Genomic DNA, 17238 nt, shown 5'->3' with positions numbered 1-17238 from the left:
AAAAACAGGGTATTTGGTTGATACGTTTTTTGCAAAAAATGTATACTAAGCTGCTCTACCAATCTTCACGGTATACCCTTATCAGAGCAGTCCTAACTAATGTATGCAATCCCTATCTGATGTATTTAAAAACCTGATCATCTGTATATAACCTGTGTGAACAGGGTTCAGAGAGGAAAAATCCATGTGTGCATACAGGGTAGAACAGCTTTTGTGCAGATAGCCCAAGAGGAGTGGTGGAACTCCCCAGTCTTGTAGACACAAGAGAACAATTATGGAAACAGGAACACATGGGCTACTTGCACAGTGAACAAGTCTGTATGATCATGTTCACACACCACCAAGAAACCTGAAGACACAAAAGAGAGTAGTAAAACCAAAAACACTCAGTTTGAAAAAATGTTGCAGTAATCCGCAAGTGCTAGTAAAAGATGTAAAAAACAGGGTATTTGGTTGATACGTTTTTTGCAAAAAATGTATACTAAGCTGCTCTACCAATCTTCACGGTATACCCTTATCAGAGCAGTCCTAACTAATGTATGCAATCCCTATCTGATGTATTTAAAAACCTGATCATCTGTATATAACCTGTGTGAACAGGGTTCAGAGAGGAAAAATCCATGTGTGCATACAGGGTAGAACAGCTTTCTATCAACCAAATACCCTGTTTTTTACATCTTTTACTAGCACTTGCGGATTACTGCAACATTTTTTCAAACTGAGTGCCTTCTTGCTGCATTATCTTCAAGACGATGCCCGTATTCTTAGGATTAGAAATAGTGCTGACTACTGGGTTGCCACTTTGTTAGATCCACGGTACAAGAGTAAATTTTGCCAGATGCTTTCCCCCTGGAAAGTGATGCATGCATGCTGGAGTAGCTTGTAGAAAATTTCAAGAGTGGTTTTCCCCGAGAGTGTAGTGAGGCACACAGTGTGCATCCCCGTTGTAGACATCCAACCCCGGGACCATCAAGGCGTCAATGCCAAAATATTATCAGCAGCAGTGTAAGAGGCATAAGCAATTTCTGTGAGTCGTTTAACACGTCTTTTAGACCAGCCCATGCACCAGCAGAACAGAGTACAAGTCTGACACGTTGCGAATGACTGGAGAGGATGGTGCAGGTGTATCTCGAGCTGAATATCAATGCCGCAGGGGGTTGGACCCTTTTATATTTTCCAGATCACTAGATGCCATAATTACGTTTTTTTTGGTCGCCGCAACATTGCATTAAAATGCAATAATGGGCGATCAAAAGATTGTATCTGCATCAAAATGGTATCATTAAAAATGTCAGCTAGGCATGCAAAAAATAAGCCCTCACCCAACCTGAGATCACAAAAAATTGCACTTTTTTTTGCAATTTCACAGTACTTGGATTTTTTTTCCAGTTTTCCAGTACACAATATGTTAAAAACAATGGTATCCTTCAAAAGTACAACTCATCCCACGAAAAACAAGCCCTCACATGGCCATATTGACAGAAAAATAAAAAAGTTATGGCTCTGGGAAGAAGGGGAACAAAAAACGAAAACGCAAAAAAAAAAAATACCTTCGGTCGTGAAGGTGTTAAAGTGTCTATGCATTTAATTTTGTCTTCTATTGAATCTAATGGGGTTCAGATACGTTCGTCGAACAGTTTTATATACTGTTTGGCAAATCCGAACTGAACCTTGAAAAGTTTGCTTATCTCTAATTTTTAGAGAAAGGAAGAACCTGAGACCGCAGCAGAAGAGGGAGCAGGAGGAGGCTCTGATTTGTCATGCTTTATAAGTTGTCTACTCCACTGCACTTCATACTTGGAATTCAGGTGCCTCATCATACAGATGGTGCTCACGTTCAGAACATTTATGCCTCGCTTCAGGGTCTAAAGGCACAGAGTGCAAACCACCTGTCGCTTGTCGGCAGCACGTTCCCTGAAGAAATGCCATGCGAGGGAGCTCTTTTGATCTGTGTTTGGTGTGCTAATTTCAGTGGCACGATGGGCAATAGCAGCTGATATACTGGCTAGGGGGCCGCCTGCTGTTCCTTTGCACCCTCCAAACTGGGAACGTCACTAGGATGGCCTCCAATCCTTTTGAGGTCTATGACCTCATTGTCCCCTGCATGATCTTCCATCAACTCCCCAACCCTGCCCTCTTTGCTAATCTGCACACTGCAGAAAGATGCTGCAGTTGGCACCTGAGTTTTGTCATCATCTGTCATTTCCTGCGGTGGTCCATCGATGGTGTGCACTAGCCCTCTCACATACTCATCCACCAACAAGTGGTTGGGCCTCAGTGCACTCAGTCTCTTCCACTTCTGGGGCAGGTGCAGGTGGATGGGCCACGGAACCACAGCCAGCGGAGTCATCAAAAAGCAGAAGAGACTGCTGCATGACTTGGGGCTCAGACTACTTGGCTGATTTGCAAGGGGGTGAGGTGGAAGCCAGATGACCATTGTCCTCGGGTGCCAACTGTGCACTTTCTGCAGTGGAGCAGGTGGAAGATAATGCGATAGATTGGATGGCTGAGAGTGGCTCCAGTTCTAACACCTTTTCAACATCTTATGTCCTCACCATTTGTGCAGCATTATTCTGGCCTATGAAAGGACGCTTAATGACCTGTTGCCTGCGTGCACCAGAGGAAGGTGTTGTATTTGGGAATGCTGCAGGTACAAAATGGCCACGTCCTCTCCCTGCATCAGCTACACCACCCCCACCATCAGCAGCTACTCCAGGACCAAGACGGCCACATCCAAGTCCCTTACTTGATGTTCTCTTCATTTTTGGAAATTGTTTCTTTAAACACCACTCACAAAGAGATGGAGGAAGAGCAGATTTATTTATTTGCAACAGTACTGGAAAACACAGCGGTACAGAAAAATTATTTTATTGGGCCTAGAAATGGCAACTAGATGGCTGATACCAATTGTTTATTTAACAGACTAGTAAAAAACACACACCAGTGAATTTTTGTTTTTAGCCTAGAAATGGCAACTAGTCGGCTGATGCCAATTATTTATTTCACAGACTAGTAAACAACAGACACCAGTCCAGAAAAAAAAATTGAGGCCTAGAAATAGCAACTAGACAGCTTATGCCAATTATTTATTTCATAGATTACTAAAAAACACATACCAGCCCAGAAAAATTATATTGTGGACTTAGAAATGGCAATTACCGTAGATGGCTGATGCTATATATTTCTTTGCAAAGCTACTAGAAAACACACAATGGTCCTGAAAAATTGTTTCTTTGGCCTACTAATGGCAATAAGATGGCTAATGCCAATTATTTACTTCTCAGACTACTAGAAAACACGCAGCGGCTTAAAAGACAGTACTCCTGCAGGCATGGGGTGCAAAGTACACACAGTGGCTTCAAGGACAATTCTCCCACAGGTGGGTAGATTCAGAGTACAAACAACAGCTTAAGGGCCCCTTTCCACTTGTGAGAAAAACGGACGAGTGCAATCCGACCAATGTTTTTCAATAGGTGACATTCCATTAGCGATTTTTTTCCCAGCCGAAATCGGACTGAGAAAAATCTGTGTCGGCTGAGAAAAAAATCGCAGCATGCTGTGTATTGCTGAGATTCTCGGACGAGACTCGCCAATGCAAGTCAATGGGTGCGAGAAAAAAAACGCACAGCACTCGCACCATGCGAGTGCTGTCCGATTTTTACGCACCCGTGTCCAATTCAGCGCAGAGTACAGCAAAATCTCACTGACAGGTTAGATGAGAGTAGATATATACACATAGAATAGGTATATATACATATATATGTCAGGGAGACACCTATATACAGTGGGGCAAAAAAGTATTTAGTCAGTCAGCAATAGTGCAAGTTCCACCACTTAAAAAGATGAGAGGCGTCTGTAATTTACATCATAGGTAGACCTCAACTATGGGAGACAAACTGTGAAAAAAAAATCCAGAAAATCATTGTCTGTTTTTTTTATCATTTTTTTTGCATATTATGGTGGAAAATAAGTATTTGGTCAGAAACAAACAATCAAGATTTCTGGCTCTCACAGACCTGTAACTTCTTCTTTAAGAGTCTCCTCTTTCCTCCACTCATTACCTGTAGTAATGGCACCTGTTTAAACTTGTTATCAGTATAAAAAGACACCTGTGCACACCCTCAAACAGTCTGACTCCAAACTCCACTATGGTGAAGACCAAAGAGCTGTCAAAGGACACCAGAAACAAAATTGTAGCCCTGCACCAGGCTGGGAAGACTGAATCTGCAATAGCCAACCAGCTTAGAGTGAAGAAATCAACAGTGGGAGCAATAATTAGAAAATGGAAGACATACAAGACCACTGATAATCTCCCTCGATCTGGGGCTCCACGCAAAATCCCACCCCGTGGGGTCAGAATGATCACAAGAACGGTGAGCAAAAATCCCAGAACCACGCGGGGGGACCTAGTGAATGAACTGCAGAGAGCTGGGACCAATGTAACAAGGCCTACCATAAGTAACACACTACGCCACCATGGACTCAGATCCTGCAGTGCCAGACGTGTCCCACTGCTTAAGCCAGTACATGTCCGGACCCGTCTGAAGTTTGCTAGAGAGCATTTGGATGATCCAGAGGAGTTTTGGGAGAATGTCCTATGGTCTGATGAAACCAAACTGGAACTGTTTGGTAGAAACACAACTTGTCGTGTTTGGAGGAAAAAGAATACTGAGTTGCATCCATCAAACACCATACCTACTGTAAAGCATGGTGGTGGAAACATCATGCTTTGGGGCTGTTTCTCTGCAAAGGGGCCAGGACGACTGATCCGGGTACATGAAAGAATGAATGGGGCCATGTATCGTGAGATTTTGAGTGCAAACCTCCTTCCATCAGCAAGGGCATTGAAGATGAAACGTGGCTGGGTCTTTCAACATGACAATGATCCAAAGCACACCGCCAGGGCAACGAAGGAGTGGCTTCGTAAGAAGCATTTCAAGGTCCTGGAGTTGCCTAGCCAGTCTCCAGATCTAAACCCTATAGAAAACCTTTGGAGGGAGTTGAAAGTCCGTGTTGCCAAGCGAAAAGCCAAAAACATCACTGCTCTAGAGGAGATCTGCATAGAGGAATGGGCCAACATACCAACAACAGTGTGTGGCAACCTTGTGAAGACTTACAGAAAACGTTTGACCTCTGTCATTGCCAACAAAGGATATATTACAAAGTATTGAGATGAAATTTTGTTTCTGACCAAATACTTATTTTCCACCATAATATGCAAATAAAATGTTAAAAAAACAGACAATGTGATTTTCTGGATTTTTTTTTCTCAGTTTGTCTCCCATAGTTGAGGTCTACCTATGATGTAAATTACAGACGCCTCTCATCTTTTTAAGTGGTGGAACTTGCACTATTGCTGACTGACTAAATACTTTTTTGCCCCACTGTATATATATATTTATATTTAATGCAGCGTGAGAGAGCTTTAAAGCTGGTAATTCAATTACCGGCTTTTGCTTTCTCCTTCCTAAACCCGACATGATATGAGACCTGGTTTACATACAGTAAACCATCTCATATCACCATTTTTTTTGCATATTCCACACTACTAATGTCAGTAGTGTGTATATGCAAAATTTGGGCGTTCTAGCTATTATATTTAAGGGTTAAATGGCGGAAAAAATTGGCGTGGGCTCCCGCGCAATTTTCTCCACCAGAGTAGTAAAGCCAGTGACTGAGGGCAGATATTAATAGCCTGGAGAGGGTCCATGGTTATTGGCCCCCCCCCTGGCTAAAAACACCTGCCCCCAGCCACCCCAGAAAAGGCACATCTGGAAGATGCGCCTATTCTGGCACTTGGCCACTCTCTTCCCATTCCCGTGTAGCGGTGGGATATGGGGTAATGAAGGGTTAATGCCACCTTGCTATTGTAAGGTGTCATTAAGCCTAATTAATAATGGAGAGGCGTCAATTATGACACCTATCCATTATTAATCCAATTGAATGAAAGGGTTAAAAAAAACACACACACATTATTAAAAATTATTTTAATGAAATAAAAACAAAGGTTGTTGTAATATTTTATTTAACGCCCAATCCAATCACTGAAGACCCTCGTTCTGTAACCAAAAAAACATAATAAACCAACAATATACATACCTTCCGCAGATCTGTAAAGTCCAACGATGTAAATCCTTCTGAAGGGGTTAAAACATTTTGCAGCCAGGAGTTCTGCTAATGCAACGCTACTCCTCGCTGCAAAACCCCAGGGAATGAAGGTAAAGTAGGTCAATGACCTACAGTGGGGCAAAAAAGTATTTAGTCAGTCAGCAATAGTGCAAGTTCCACCACTTAAAAAGATGAGAGGCGTCTGTAATTTACATCATAGGTATACCTCAACTATGGGAGACAAACTGAGAAAAAAAAATCCAGAAAATCACATTGTCTGTTTTGTTAACATTTTATTTGCATATTATGGTGGAAAATAAGTATTTGGTCAGAAACAAAATTTCATCTCAATACTTTGTAATATATCCTTTGTTGGCAATGACAGAGGTCAAACGTTTTCTGTAAGTCTTCACAAGGTTGCCACACACTGTTGTTGGTATGTTGGCTCATTCCTCCATGCAGATCTCCTCTAGAGCAGTGATGTTTTTGGCTTTTCGCTTGGCAACACGGACTTTCAACTCCCTCCAAAGGTTTTCTATAGGGTTGAGATCTGGAGACTGGCTAGGCCACTCCAGGACCTTGAAATGCTTCTTACGAAGCCACTCCTTCGTTGCCCTGGCGGTGTGCTTTGGATCATTGTCATGTTGAAAGACCCAGCCACGTTTCATCTTCATTGCCCTTGCTGATGGAAGGAGGTTTGCACTCAAAATCTCACGATACATGGCCCCAGTCATTCTTTCATGTACCCGGATCAGTCGTCCTGGCCCCTTGGCAGAGAAACAGCCCCAAAGCATGATGTTTCCACCACCATGCTTTACAGTAGGTATGGTGTTTGATGGATGTAACTCAGTATTCTTTTTCCTCCAAACACGACAAGTTGTGTTTCTACCAAACAGCTCCAGTTTGGTTTCATCAGACCATAGGACATTCTCCCAAAACTCCTCTGGATCATCCAAATGCTCTCTAGCAAACTTCAGACGGGCCCGGACATGTACTGGCTTAAGCAGTGGGACACGTCTGGCACTGCAGGATCTGAGTCCATGGTGGTGTAGTGTGTTACTTATGGTAGGCCTTGTTACATTGGTCCCAGCTCTCTGCAGTTCATTCACTAGGTCCCCCCGCGTGGTTCTGGGATTTTTGCTCACCGTTCTTGTGATCATTCTGACCCCACGGGGTGGGATTTTGCGTGGAGCCCCAGATCGAGGGAGATTATCAGTGGTCTTGTATGTCTTCCATTTTCTAATTATTGCTCCCACTGTTGATTTCTTCACTCCAAGCTGGTTGGCTATTGCAGATTCAGTCTTCCCAGCCTGGTGCAGGGCTACAATTTTGTTTCTGGTGTCCTTTGACAGCTCTTTGGTCTTCACCATAGTGGAGTTTGGAGTCAGACTGTTTAAGGGTGTGCACAGGTGTCTTTTTATACTGATAACAAGTTTAAACAGGTGCCATTACTACAGGTAATGAGTGGAGGAAAAAGGAGACTCTTAAAGAAGCAGTTACAGGTCTGTGAGAGCCAGAAATCTTGATTGTTTGTTTCTGACCAAATACTTATTTTCCACCATAATATGCAAATAAAATGTTAAAAAAAACCAGACAATGTGATTCTCTGGATTTTTTTTTCTCAGTTTGTCTCCCGTAGTTGAGGTCTACCTATGATGTAAATTACAGACGCCTCTCATCTTTTTAAGTGGTGGAACTTGCACTATTGCTGACTGACTAAATACTTTTTTGCCCCACTGTATATTTACCTTCATTTGCGGTGAGGAGCCCTCTGCTGGCTGTTCATAGATCGTGGGAGCTTTCCTTGAAAGCTCCCAGGCTTTCTAGGAAAGTTCCCACGATCTATGAACAGCCAGCAGAGGACGCCTCACCGCAAATGCAGGTAAATATAGGTCATTGACCTACTTTACCTTCATTCCCTGGGGTTTTGCAGCGAGGAGTAGCGTTGCATTAGCAGAACTCCTGGATGCAAAATGTTTTACCCCCTTCAGAAGGATTTACATCGTTGGACTTTACAGATCTGCGGAAGGTATGTATATTGTTGGTTTATTATGTATTTTTGGTTACAGAACGAGGGTCTTCAGTGATTGGATTGGGCATTAAATAAAATATTATAACAACCTTTGTTTTTATTTCATTAAAATAATTTTTAATAATGTGTGTGTGTGTGTGTGTGTGTTTTTTAACCCTTTCATTCAATTGGATTAATAATGGATAGGTGTCATAATTGACGTTTCTCCATTATTAATTAGGCTTAATGACACCTTACAATAGCAAGGTGGCATTAACCCTTCATTACCCCATATCCCACCGCTACACGGGAATGGGAAGAGAGTGGCCAAGTGCCAGAATAGGCGCATCTTCCAGATGTGCCTTTTCTGGGGTGGCTGGGGGCAGGTGTTTTTAGCCAGGGGGGGGGGGCAATAACCATGGACCCTCTCCAGGCTATTAATATCTGCCCTCAGTCACTGGCTTTACTACTCTGGCGGAGAAAATTGCGCGGGAGTCCACGCCAATTTTTTCCGCCATTTAACCCTTAAATATAATAGCTAGAACGCCCAAATTTTGCATATACACACTACTAACATTAGTAGTGTGGAATATCCCAAAAAAATGGTGATATGAGATGGTTTATTGTATGTAAACCAGGTCTCATATCATGTCGGGTTTAGGAAGGAGAAAGCAAAAGCCGGTAATTGAATTACCAGCTTTAAAGCTGTCTCGCGCTGCATTAAATATAAATATATATATATAGGTGTCTCCCTGACATATATATATGTATATATACCTATTCTATGTGTATATATCTACTCTAATCTAACCTGTCAGTGTGATTTTACTGTACTCTGCGCTGAATTACCGGCTTTTCAAAGGAGACCCGTGCGTAAAAATCGGACAGCAATACGGATGTCATACGGATGTTGCGATAAAAAAAATCGCATGACACTCGCATGGCACTCGCAGACGTTACATCAGTTTTTTCGGTCCGTAAATCGGACCGTTTTTTTCTCACAAAAGTGGAAATGAGCCCTAAAGGACAGTACTTCCACAGGCGAGGGGGGTGCAGAGTGCATACAGTGACTTACACAGGCAGGGGGGTGCAGAGTATACACAGCAACTTCAAGGACAGTACTCTCAAAGACAGGTTTGTAGAGTACACACATCTGCTTTTATCACAGTACTTGCACAGTACTAAAACACATATGGGGTGTGATGTACACACACTTGGCATTGCTGTGATGACTCCGGAAGTGACCACAATCTAAAAATATGTTGACTGGCTGCGCTGCAGTCTTTCAACAAACTTTATTAGACTGGCAAACCCGAACAGGAAAACCGACATACAGTAAAAAGTCCATGTTTGGAGTTTTGTAACGGACACTTGGGGTCTGTTACGGACCCTGAACTTTCCAGTTTGGGTTCGCTCATCCCTAATTAAGAGCCATGCATGCATCTCTGTTTTGCACACTTTACACTTGCAGGCTTGGTTCAAAACTGGCATATAAAAATGCCATATTTGATAAATTTATAGATATTAGGAAGTCCTGAACTGGGGATAGCCCTTAACGAAGTTCATATATTATTACAGAACATATGGAAAAGGAATCCCAACAAAATAAAAGATGAAATTCAATGTATCTTTACTGACCTTTTTCATAGCTCTATCAACAAAAGAGACATTATAAAGTTCTGTGTGGTTGCTGTTGACGTTGTATTCATCCATGACTTGTACTAATAATGTCCGTAACTCGGGGTCCTCAGAATCCACCACCACCGGGCAATTAATACAGACCCCTGTGGATAAAAATTATATAACTAACATTTGAAAGTTCACCCACATCTCAACATATAATTTCACAAGGAATTAGATGAAGTGAACACATCTGTATTTAAGATGACCTATCGCTAGGTCAAAAATGGCCAATTTTTGCTCTTATTTTATCTGTTCTGCACCCCTAAGTATTCAAGTTTATTTAATTTTTTAATCCATCATATGACAGTAGAGATATGGCAGACATATACATTTTTATGCTATTTATAAGAGTTTTCCCACGAGCAAAGTGCATTTTAATCACTAGATCTTGAAATAATAATACATTTCACAATTGGATGTGTTGAAAAAAATGTTCCTGTGCTGAGATAGTCTTATAAATGTGCCCATGCTGTGTACTGTGTAATGGCTGCGTCTCACGGTGCAGGAACATGGTCTGATGATACCACAGCTCCTGGACAGGGAAAGACGCAAAAGAGTATATATACAGACATTACAGCATGGGATCGAAGCTGCTGGTTTCTGTGAAGTAAAACCTTTCCCTGTCTGTTTAAAAACTTGTTTTACCTCACAGAAAAAATCAGCTGTGATCCTCTCCTGTTCTGTCTGCATACTCTTTTGTTTCTTCCCCTACCCAGGAGTTGTGATATTTGTTCCTGCTTGGTCAGACACAGCCATTACACAAAGGCTAATTTATATGATTATCTTGGGGCAGGATTTTTTTTTTAACACATCCAATTGTGGAACTTATTTTATTTTAAAATTTAATAATTAAAATGTACCTTTAAGGGGGCGTTGCTCACAGGTTTCTTTTGGGGTGTGTTTTAGGGCTGCTCTGGATTATTATCCTGTGAGCATTGCCCCCTTAGTAAAGAACATAATAATTTGAATATTGGGCACACAAAATAAAAAGGCACATTTATCCGAACCCATATGGCAAATTATTTATTTTTGTTAAATAATATAATACTCATATAAAAAAAAACTCATGAAAAAATAGCAAAAACTGGACACTTTTGACCTGGTGACAAGTCCTTTAAGCTTATCATCTTTTTATATAAAAGTAAATGGGAGGTTTTAGTGTAATAGGAATACATTTTGCCTTGATTGCTGCTGTAAGGGTTAAAAAAAGTGTTAGACTTTTTAGAAATGTCACAATATTAAAGGGGCTGTCCCATTCCAAATATCATTAGCCAATAAACTCAGTATATGAAATAGCAAACTGAGCTTGTACTCTTCTGAGCACAGTGATTGGCGGAAGCGCTGTAGGCATTACGTAACTGCTGCTGCCGATCAACAAAGACCGGCAAAGATGCATCAGTAGACCCAGGAAGGCTGACTATAACTCATTTATTATTATTTTATATGTCACGAAGTCTATGGGCTAATAATATTTAAAACTGGACAACTCATTTAATTAAAACTACATATTGCAACAGTAAGACTCTAGATTTTTTATTGATTTGTATAAGAGGTCAAAAACACATAACATATACCATATACAATCAAAGATTTGTCCCTGTAAAGGATACGAACAAGCTATCAAGACAATGACCAGTTTTTCAAATCGAGTATAAAAAACAAGCCTACACCCTTCCTTCCCTCCTTTCCCCTTCCAGTACATCCGTTCCAGAGCAAAAAAAATATCGTCTCTATGTTGAAATGGATTAAGAAAAATTGTTAAATGAACACGTTGCGGGAGCTTTTAATATTATCAAAAGTCAACCCAGAGTAATAGGGTGCCTCTGGCACATTGTTCTCTCATGTACCAGTCAAGGCATTGAAAACAAGAATACATGGTTTGTCTCATAGTCAATGGATTCACAGCAACAAACTTTCCTCAATCATTAAACAAGTGTTTCATTCTTTTTACCGCCCGATTTCTATCCAATTCATCTTAAAAAGAAACTCTATTGAATTTTTAATTCGGAGAAATGATGACAGTGAGTCTTGAGTCAAACAATAAAAAAATTCTCTTGTGGGCAGCTGCCATTCAAATGCATAAGTTGCACCTATCTTGGCGGTTTACCAGTCAGTTAGAGGGTTTAACTAAAACATTAACAGAGACATTCTAATATCATGCCTAATTTTAATACAAAAAGCATAGCAAAAAGTTAAAGAAAAAAACCTTTAACTACAAATGCAAATCTTTGTCCGTCAGTAAATGAATCGTGAGCACAACTCAGACATTGGATGATCCTGTCTTGTACCACTGTCTAGAGACACTGCTTACACGTCAGGAAACAACCACAACCAAGGGTTGGATACATGGCTCAGTTTCTATCTACATGTTATGGGCTCACCTGATGAGGTGGATTCTGTAAGTTGTAAGTCATTGAGAGCAACACAGAACAAAGACAATGATGCAGGAGAAAAAGGACAGCATGAGGATCACAGAGGACCAGGACTGCAAAGTAAGCACGACAGCAGATGGACAAGTGAAGCTAGAAGCATTACACTGTGTTCAGAATTATTAGGCAAGTTGTATTTTGATCACATGATACTTTTTATACATGTTGTCCTACTCCAAGCTGTTTAGGCTTGAGAGCCAACTACCAATTAAGTAAATCAGGTGATGTGCATCTCTGAATGAAGAGGGGTGTTGTCTAATGACATCAAAACCCTATATAAGGTGTGCTTAATTATTAGACAACTTCCTTTCCTTTGGCAAAATGGGTCAGAAGAGAGATTTGACGGGCTCTGAAAAGTCCAAAATTGTGAGATGTCTTGCAGAGGGATGCAGCAGTCTTAAAATTGCCAAACTTTTGAAGCGTGATCACGGAGCAATCAAGCGTTTCATGGCAAATAGCCATAGGGTCGCAAGAAGCGTGTTGGGCAAAAAAGGCGCAAAATAACTGCCCATGAATTAAGGAAAATCAAACGTGAAGCTGCCAAGATGCCATTTGACACCAGTTTTGCCATATTTCAGAGCTGCAATGTTACTGGAGTAACAAAAAGCACAACGTGTGCGATACTTAGGGCCATGGCCAAGGTAAGGAAGGCTGAAAAACGACCACCTTTGAACAAGAAACATAAGATAAAACATCAAGACTGGGCCAAGAAATATCTTAAGACTGACTTTTCAAAGGTTTTATGGACTGATGAAATGAGAGTGACTCTTGATGGGCCAAATGGATGGGCCAGAGGCTGAATCAGTAAAGGGCAGAGAGCTCCACTCCGACTCAGACGCCAGCAAGGTAACATAGTTATTAAGGTTGAAGGAAGACTTTAAGTCCATATAGTTCAACCCATAGCCTAACATAACATGCCCTAACATGTTGTTCCAGAGGAAGGCAAAAAAAACCCATGTGCAAAGAGTGAGCTCCACATTGGGGAAAAAAATTCCTTCCCGACTCCACATACGGCAATCAGACTAGTTTCCTGGATCAACACCCTACCCTAAGGTGGAGATGGGGTACTGGTATGGGCTGGTATCATCAAAGATGAACTTGTGGGACCTTTTCGGATTGAGAATGGAGTGAAGCTCAACTCCCAGACCTACTGCCAGTTTCTGGAAGACAAATTCTTCAAGCAGTGGTACAGGAAGAAGTTGGTATCGTTCAATAAAAACATGATTTTCATGCAGGACAATGCTCCATCACATGCCTCCAACTACTCCACAGCGTGGCTGGCCAGTAAAGGTCTCAAAGACGAAAAAAATAATGACATGGCCCCCTTGTTCACCTGATCTGAACCCCATAGAGAACCTGTGGTCCCTCATAAAATGTGAGATCTACAGGGAGGGAAAACAGTACACCTTTTGGAACAGTGTCTGGGAGGCTGTGTTGGCTGCTGCATGCAATGTTGATCATAACCAGATCAAGCAACTGAAAGAATCTATGGATGGAAGGCTGTTGAGTGTCATCATAAAGAAAGGTGGCTATATTGGTCACTAATTTTTTTGAGTTTTGTTTTTGCATGTCAGAAATGTTTAGTTCTAAATTTTGTGCAGTGATATTTGTTTACCTGGTGAAAATAAACAAGTGAGATGGGAATATATTTGGTTTTTGTTAAGTTGCCTAATAATTCTGCACAGTAATAGTTACCTGCACAAACAGATATCCTCCTAAGATAAAAAAAAAACCCACTCGAACTTCCAAAAAGTAATAAGCTTTGATATTTATGAGTCTTTTGGGTTGATTGAGAACATATCGTATTTTTTGGACTATAAGACACACCGGACCATAAGACGCACCCACAAATTTGGTGAAGAAAAAGAGAAAAAAATATTTTTTTATGTTAAATGGGGGTCTGTCTTATAATACCAGTGTCTGTCGTACAAATCATATGTCCCTCATCCTGATATATACAGGGTGGAGCGCGGTAATTTGCTTTTTTGCACTGCATGCTGTGGTGGCACTGTCGGTCGAAGAGAGGGAAGAGTGGGTGTGGCTTACAGTGGCTGATGGGAGATTTGTATTCCTCTGCCTTTCAGTTGCCATCATGCAGTGGACACGTGAGGAGAGGTCATTTTGTGTTGAAGCGTATTTTTCAAATGCCCACTCGATCATTGCAGTGCAGCGTGCTTTTCGTTTACAATTCGCTGTTCCTCCACGCGGACGTGTTCCTGGACGGCAATCAATTGTAAATTGGGTGAATGCATTCAGAACAGCAGGGAATGTGTCATGTGTATGAAGGGGACCTGAGAGAAGGATTACAACACCACAAAACATCGAGAGAGTTAGAGCAGCAGTACTGCAATCTCCAAAACGCTCTGCTCGGAAGCAATCATTTGCTCTTGGCATTTCAAGACGTTCTCTCCACCGGATTCTTCATGATGAACTGAATTTTCACCCGTATAAAATGTGCGTGGTCCAACATTTGTCAGCATGGGACTATTTGACACGGCGGACCTCTTGTGAAGACATGTTAGCAACGATACCCCGTGATGCAATTGTGTTTTTTTCTGATGAGGCACATTTTCACCTCAGTGGGTGTGTAAACAAACAAAATATGCGTTACTGGAGTGAAACAAACCCCAGAGAAGTTCACGAGAGACCTCTGCATTCGGACCGCGTCACTGTGTGGTGCGCCATATCACGAGTAGGCATCATTGGTCCTTACTTTTTTCAGGATAATGGTCGTGCCATAACTGTGAACTCCGAACGGTACTTGTCTATGATACAGGATTATTTTCAGCCGGCTCTTGAGGCAATGGAACTAGACGATACATGGTTCCAACAGGATGGTGCCACTGCACACACAGCGAGGGTTACCATGAATTGTTTGAGGCAAATGTTTCCTGGACGGCTTATCTCTTTGAGGGGAGATGTGAACTGGCCAGCACGCTCACCAGATTTAGCCCCATGCGATATTTTCCTTTGGGGTTACCTGAAGTCTAAGGTGTATATCAACCGTCCCAACACCTTGGAAGACCTAAGGAACAATATTGAAGCTGAAATTGGCAGAATACCAGTGGACATGCTTGTTAGAGTTCATGAAAACTTCAGAAAACGTATGCAGCAGTGTGTGGATAGCGAAGGTCGACATTTGCCAGATACACTATTTAAAACTATGTAATTTAAAAATTCCATTACTGTTCAGTATAATTAAAATATAAAATAAATTTTTCTAATGATCATAATTTTTTTATTTCATTCCCAAATCAGCAAATTACCGCGCTCCACCCTGTATATAACCCCCATCCTTGTGCTGGCACATGCCCCCCTGTGCTACTGTCAGGCACATGCCCCCCTGTGCTGCTGGCAGACACATGTCCCCGGGTCACTATATGCTCCCCTGTGCTGGCAGGCACATGCCCCCCTGGTCACAATATGTCCCCTTGTGCTGCTGGCAGGGACATACCCCCCCGGTCACAATATGCCCCCCGTGCTGCTGGCAAGTACAGGCGTCCCGGTCACTATATGCCCCCTTGTGCTGCTAGCAGACACATGCCCCCCTGTGCTGCTGGAAGACACATGCCCCCCTGTGCTGCTGGAAGACTCATCCCCCCCATGCTGCTGGAAGACACATGCCCCCCTGTGCTGCTGGAAGACACATGCCCCCCGTGCTGCTGGAAGACATATGCCCCCCTGTGGTGCTGGAAGACACATGCCCCCCTGTGCTGCTGGAAGACACATGCCCCCCCTGTGCTGCTGGAAGACACATGCCCCCCTGTGCTGCTGGAAGACACATGCCCCCCCTGTGCTGCTGGCAGACTCATCCCCCCCATGCTGCTGGAAGACACATGCTCCCCTGTGCTGCTGGAAGACACATGCCCCTCCGTGCTGCTGGAAGACACATGCCTCTCTGTGCTGCTGGAAGACACATGCCCCCCTGTGCTGCTGGAAGACACATGCCCCCCCTGTGCTGCTGGCAGACACATGCCCCCCTGTGCTGCTGGAAGACACATGCCCCCCCTGTGCTGCTGGAAGACACATGCCCCCCTGTGCTGCTGGAAGACACATGCCCCCCCGTGCTGCTGGCAGACACATGCCCCCTTGTGCTGCTGGCAGACACATGCCCCCCCTGTGCTGCTGGCAGACACATGCCCCCCCTGTGCTGCTGGAAGACACATGCCCCCCTGTGCTGCTGGAAGACACATGCCCCCTGTGCTGCTGGAAGACACATGCCCCCCTGTGCTGTTGGCAGACACGTGCCCCCTGTGCTGCTGGAAGACACATGCCCCCTGTGCTGCTGGAAGACACATGCCCCCCTGTGCTGCTGGAAGACACATGTCCCCCTGTGCTGCTGGAAGACACATTATAAAATAGCGTCCTGGCTAGCGATATCGTTCAGTTTGACAGGCAGCAGCGATCAGGATCCTGCTGTGATGTCGTTGGTCGCTGCAGAAAGTCCAGCACTTTATTTCGTCGCTGGACTCCCTGCAGACATCGCTGAATCGGCGTGTGTGACGCCGATTCAGCGATGTCTTCACTGGTAACCAGGGTAAACATCGGGTTACTAAGCGCAGGGCCGCGCTTAGTAACCCAATGTTTACCCTGGTTACCAGCGTAAAAGTAAAAAAACAAACACTACATACTTACCTTCCGCTGTCTGTGCCCGGCGCTCTGCTTCTCTGGACTGGCTGTGAGCGCCGGCCAGCCGGAAAGCAGAGCACAGCGGTGACGTCACTGCTCTGCTTTCCAGCCGCTGTGCTCACAGTCAGTGCAGGAAAGCACAGCGCCGAGGACAGACAGCGGAAGGTAAGTATGTAGTGTTTGTTTTTTTTACTTTTACGATGGTAACCAGGGTAAACATCGGGTTACTAAGCGCGGCCCTGCGCTTAGTAACCCGATGTTTACCCTGGTTACCGGCATCGTTGGTCGCTGGAGAGCTGTCTGTGTGACAGCTCTCCAGCGACCAAACAGCGACGCTGCAGCGATCGACATCGTTGTCGGTATCGCTGCAGCGTCGCT

The 17238-nt window shown here is 43.2% G+C and overlaps 1 protein-coding gene across 2 annotated transcripts in view; it reads right to left on the bottom strand.

The window, feature by feature from the left end:
* KNG1 (kininogen 1) overlaps nucleotides 1-17238 on the bottom strand; it is a 196996-nt gene that overhangs the window by 42801 nt on the left and 136957 nt on the right. For both annotated transcript variants that reach the window (XM_069727230.1, XM_069727233.1), the window contains exon 7: nucleotides 9758-9903. In XM_069727230.1, coding sequence (XP_069583331.1) covers nucleotides 9758-9903 — 146 coding nt within the window. The remainder of the gene's footprint in view (nucleotides 1-9757; nucleotides 9904-17238) is intronic.

Source organism: Ranitomeya imitator, chromosome 5, assembly GCF_032444005.1.
Source record: "Ranitomeya imitator isolate aRanImi1 chromosome 5, aRanImi1.pri, whole genome shotgun sequence".
NCBI lineage: Eukaryota > Metazoa > Chordata > Amphibia > Anura > Dendrobatidae > Ranitomeya > Ranitomeya imitator.
The sequence above is the reverse complement of the archived record's forward strand: the minus strand, read 5'-3'. Positions and strand labels throughout refer to the sequence as shown.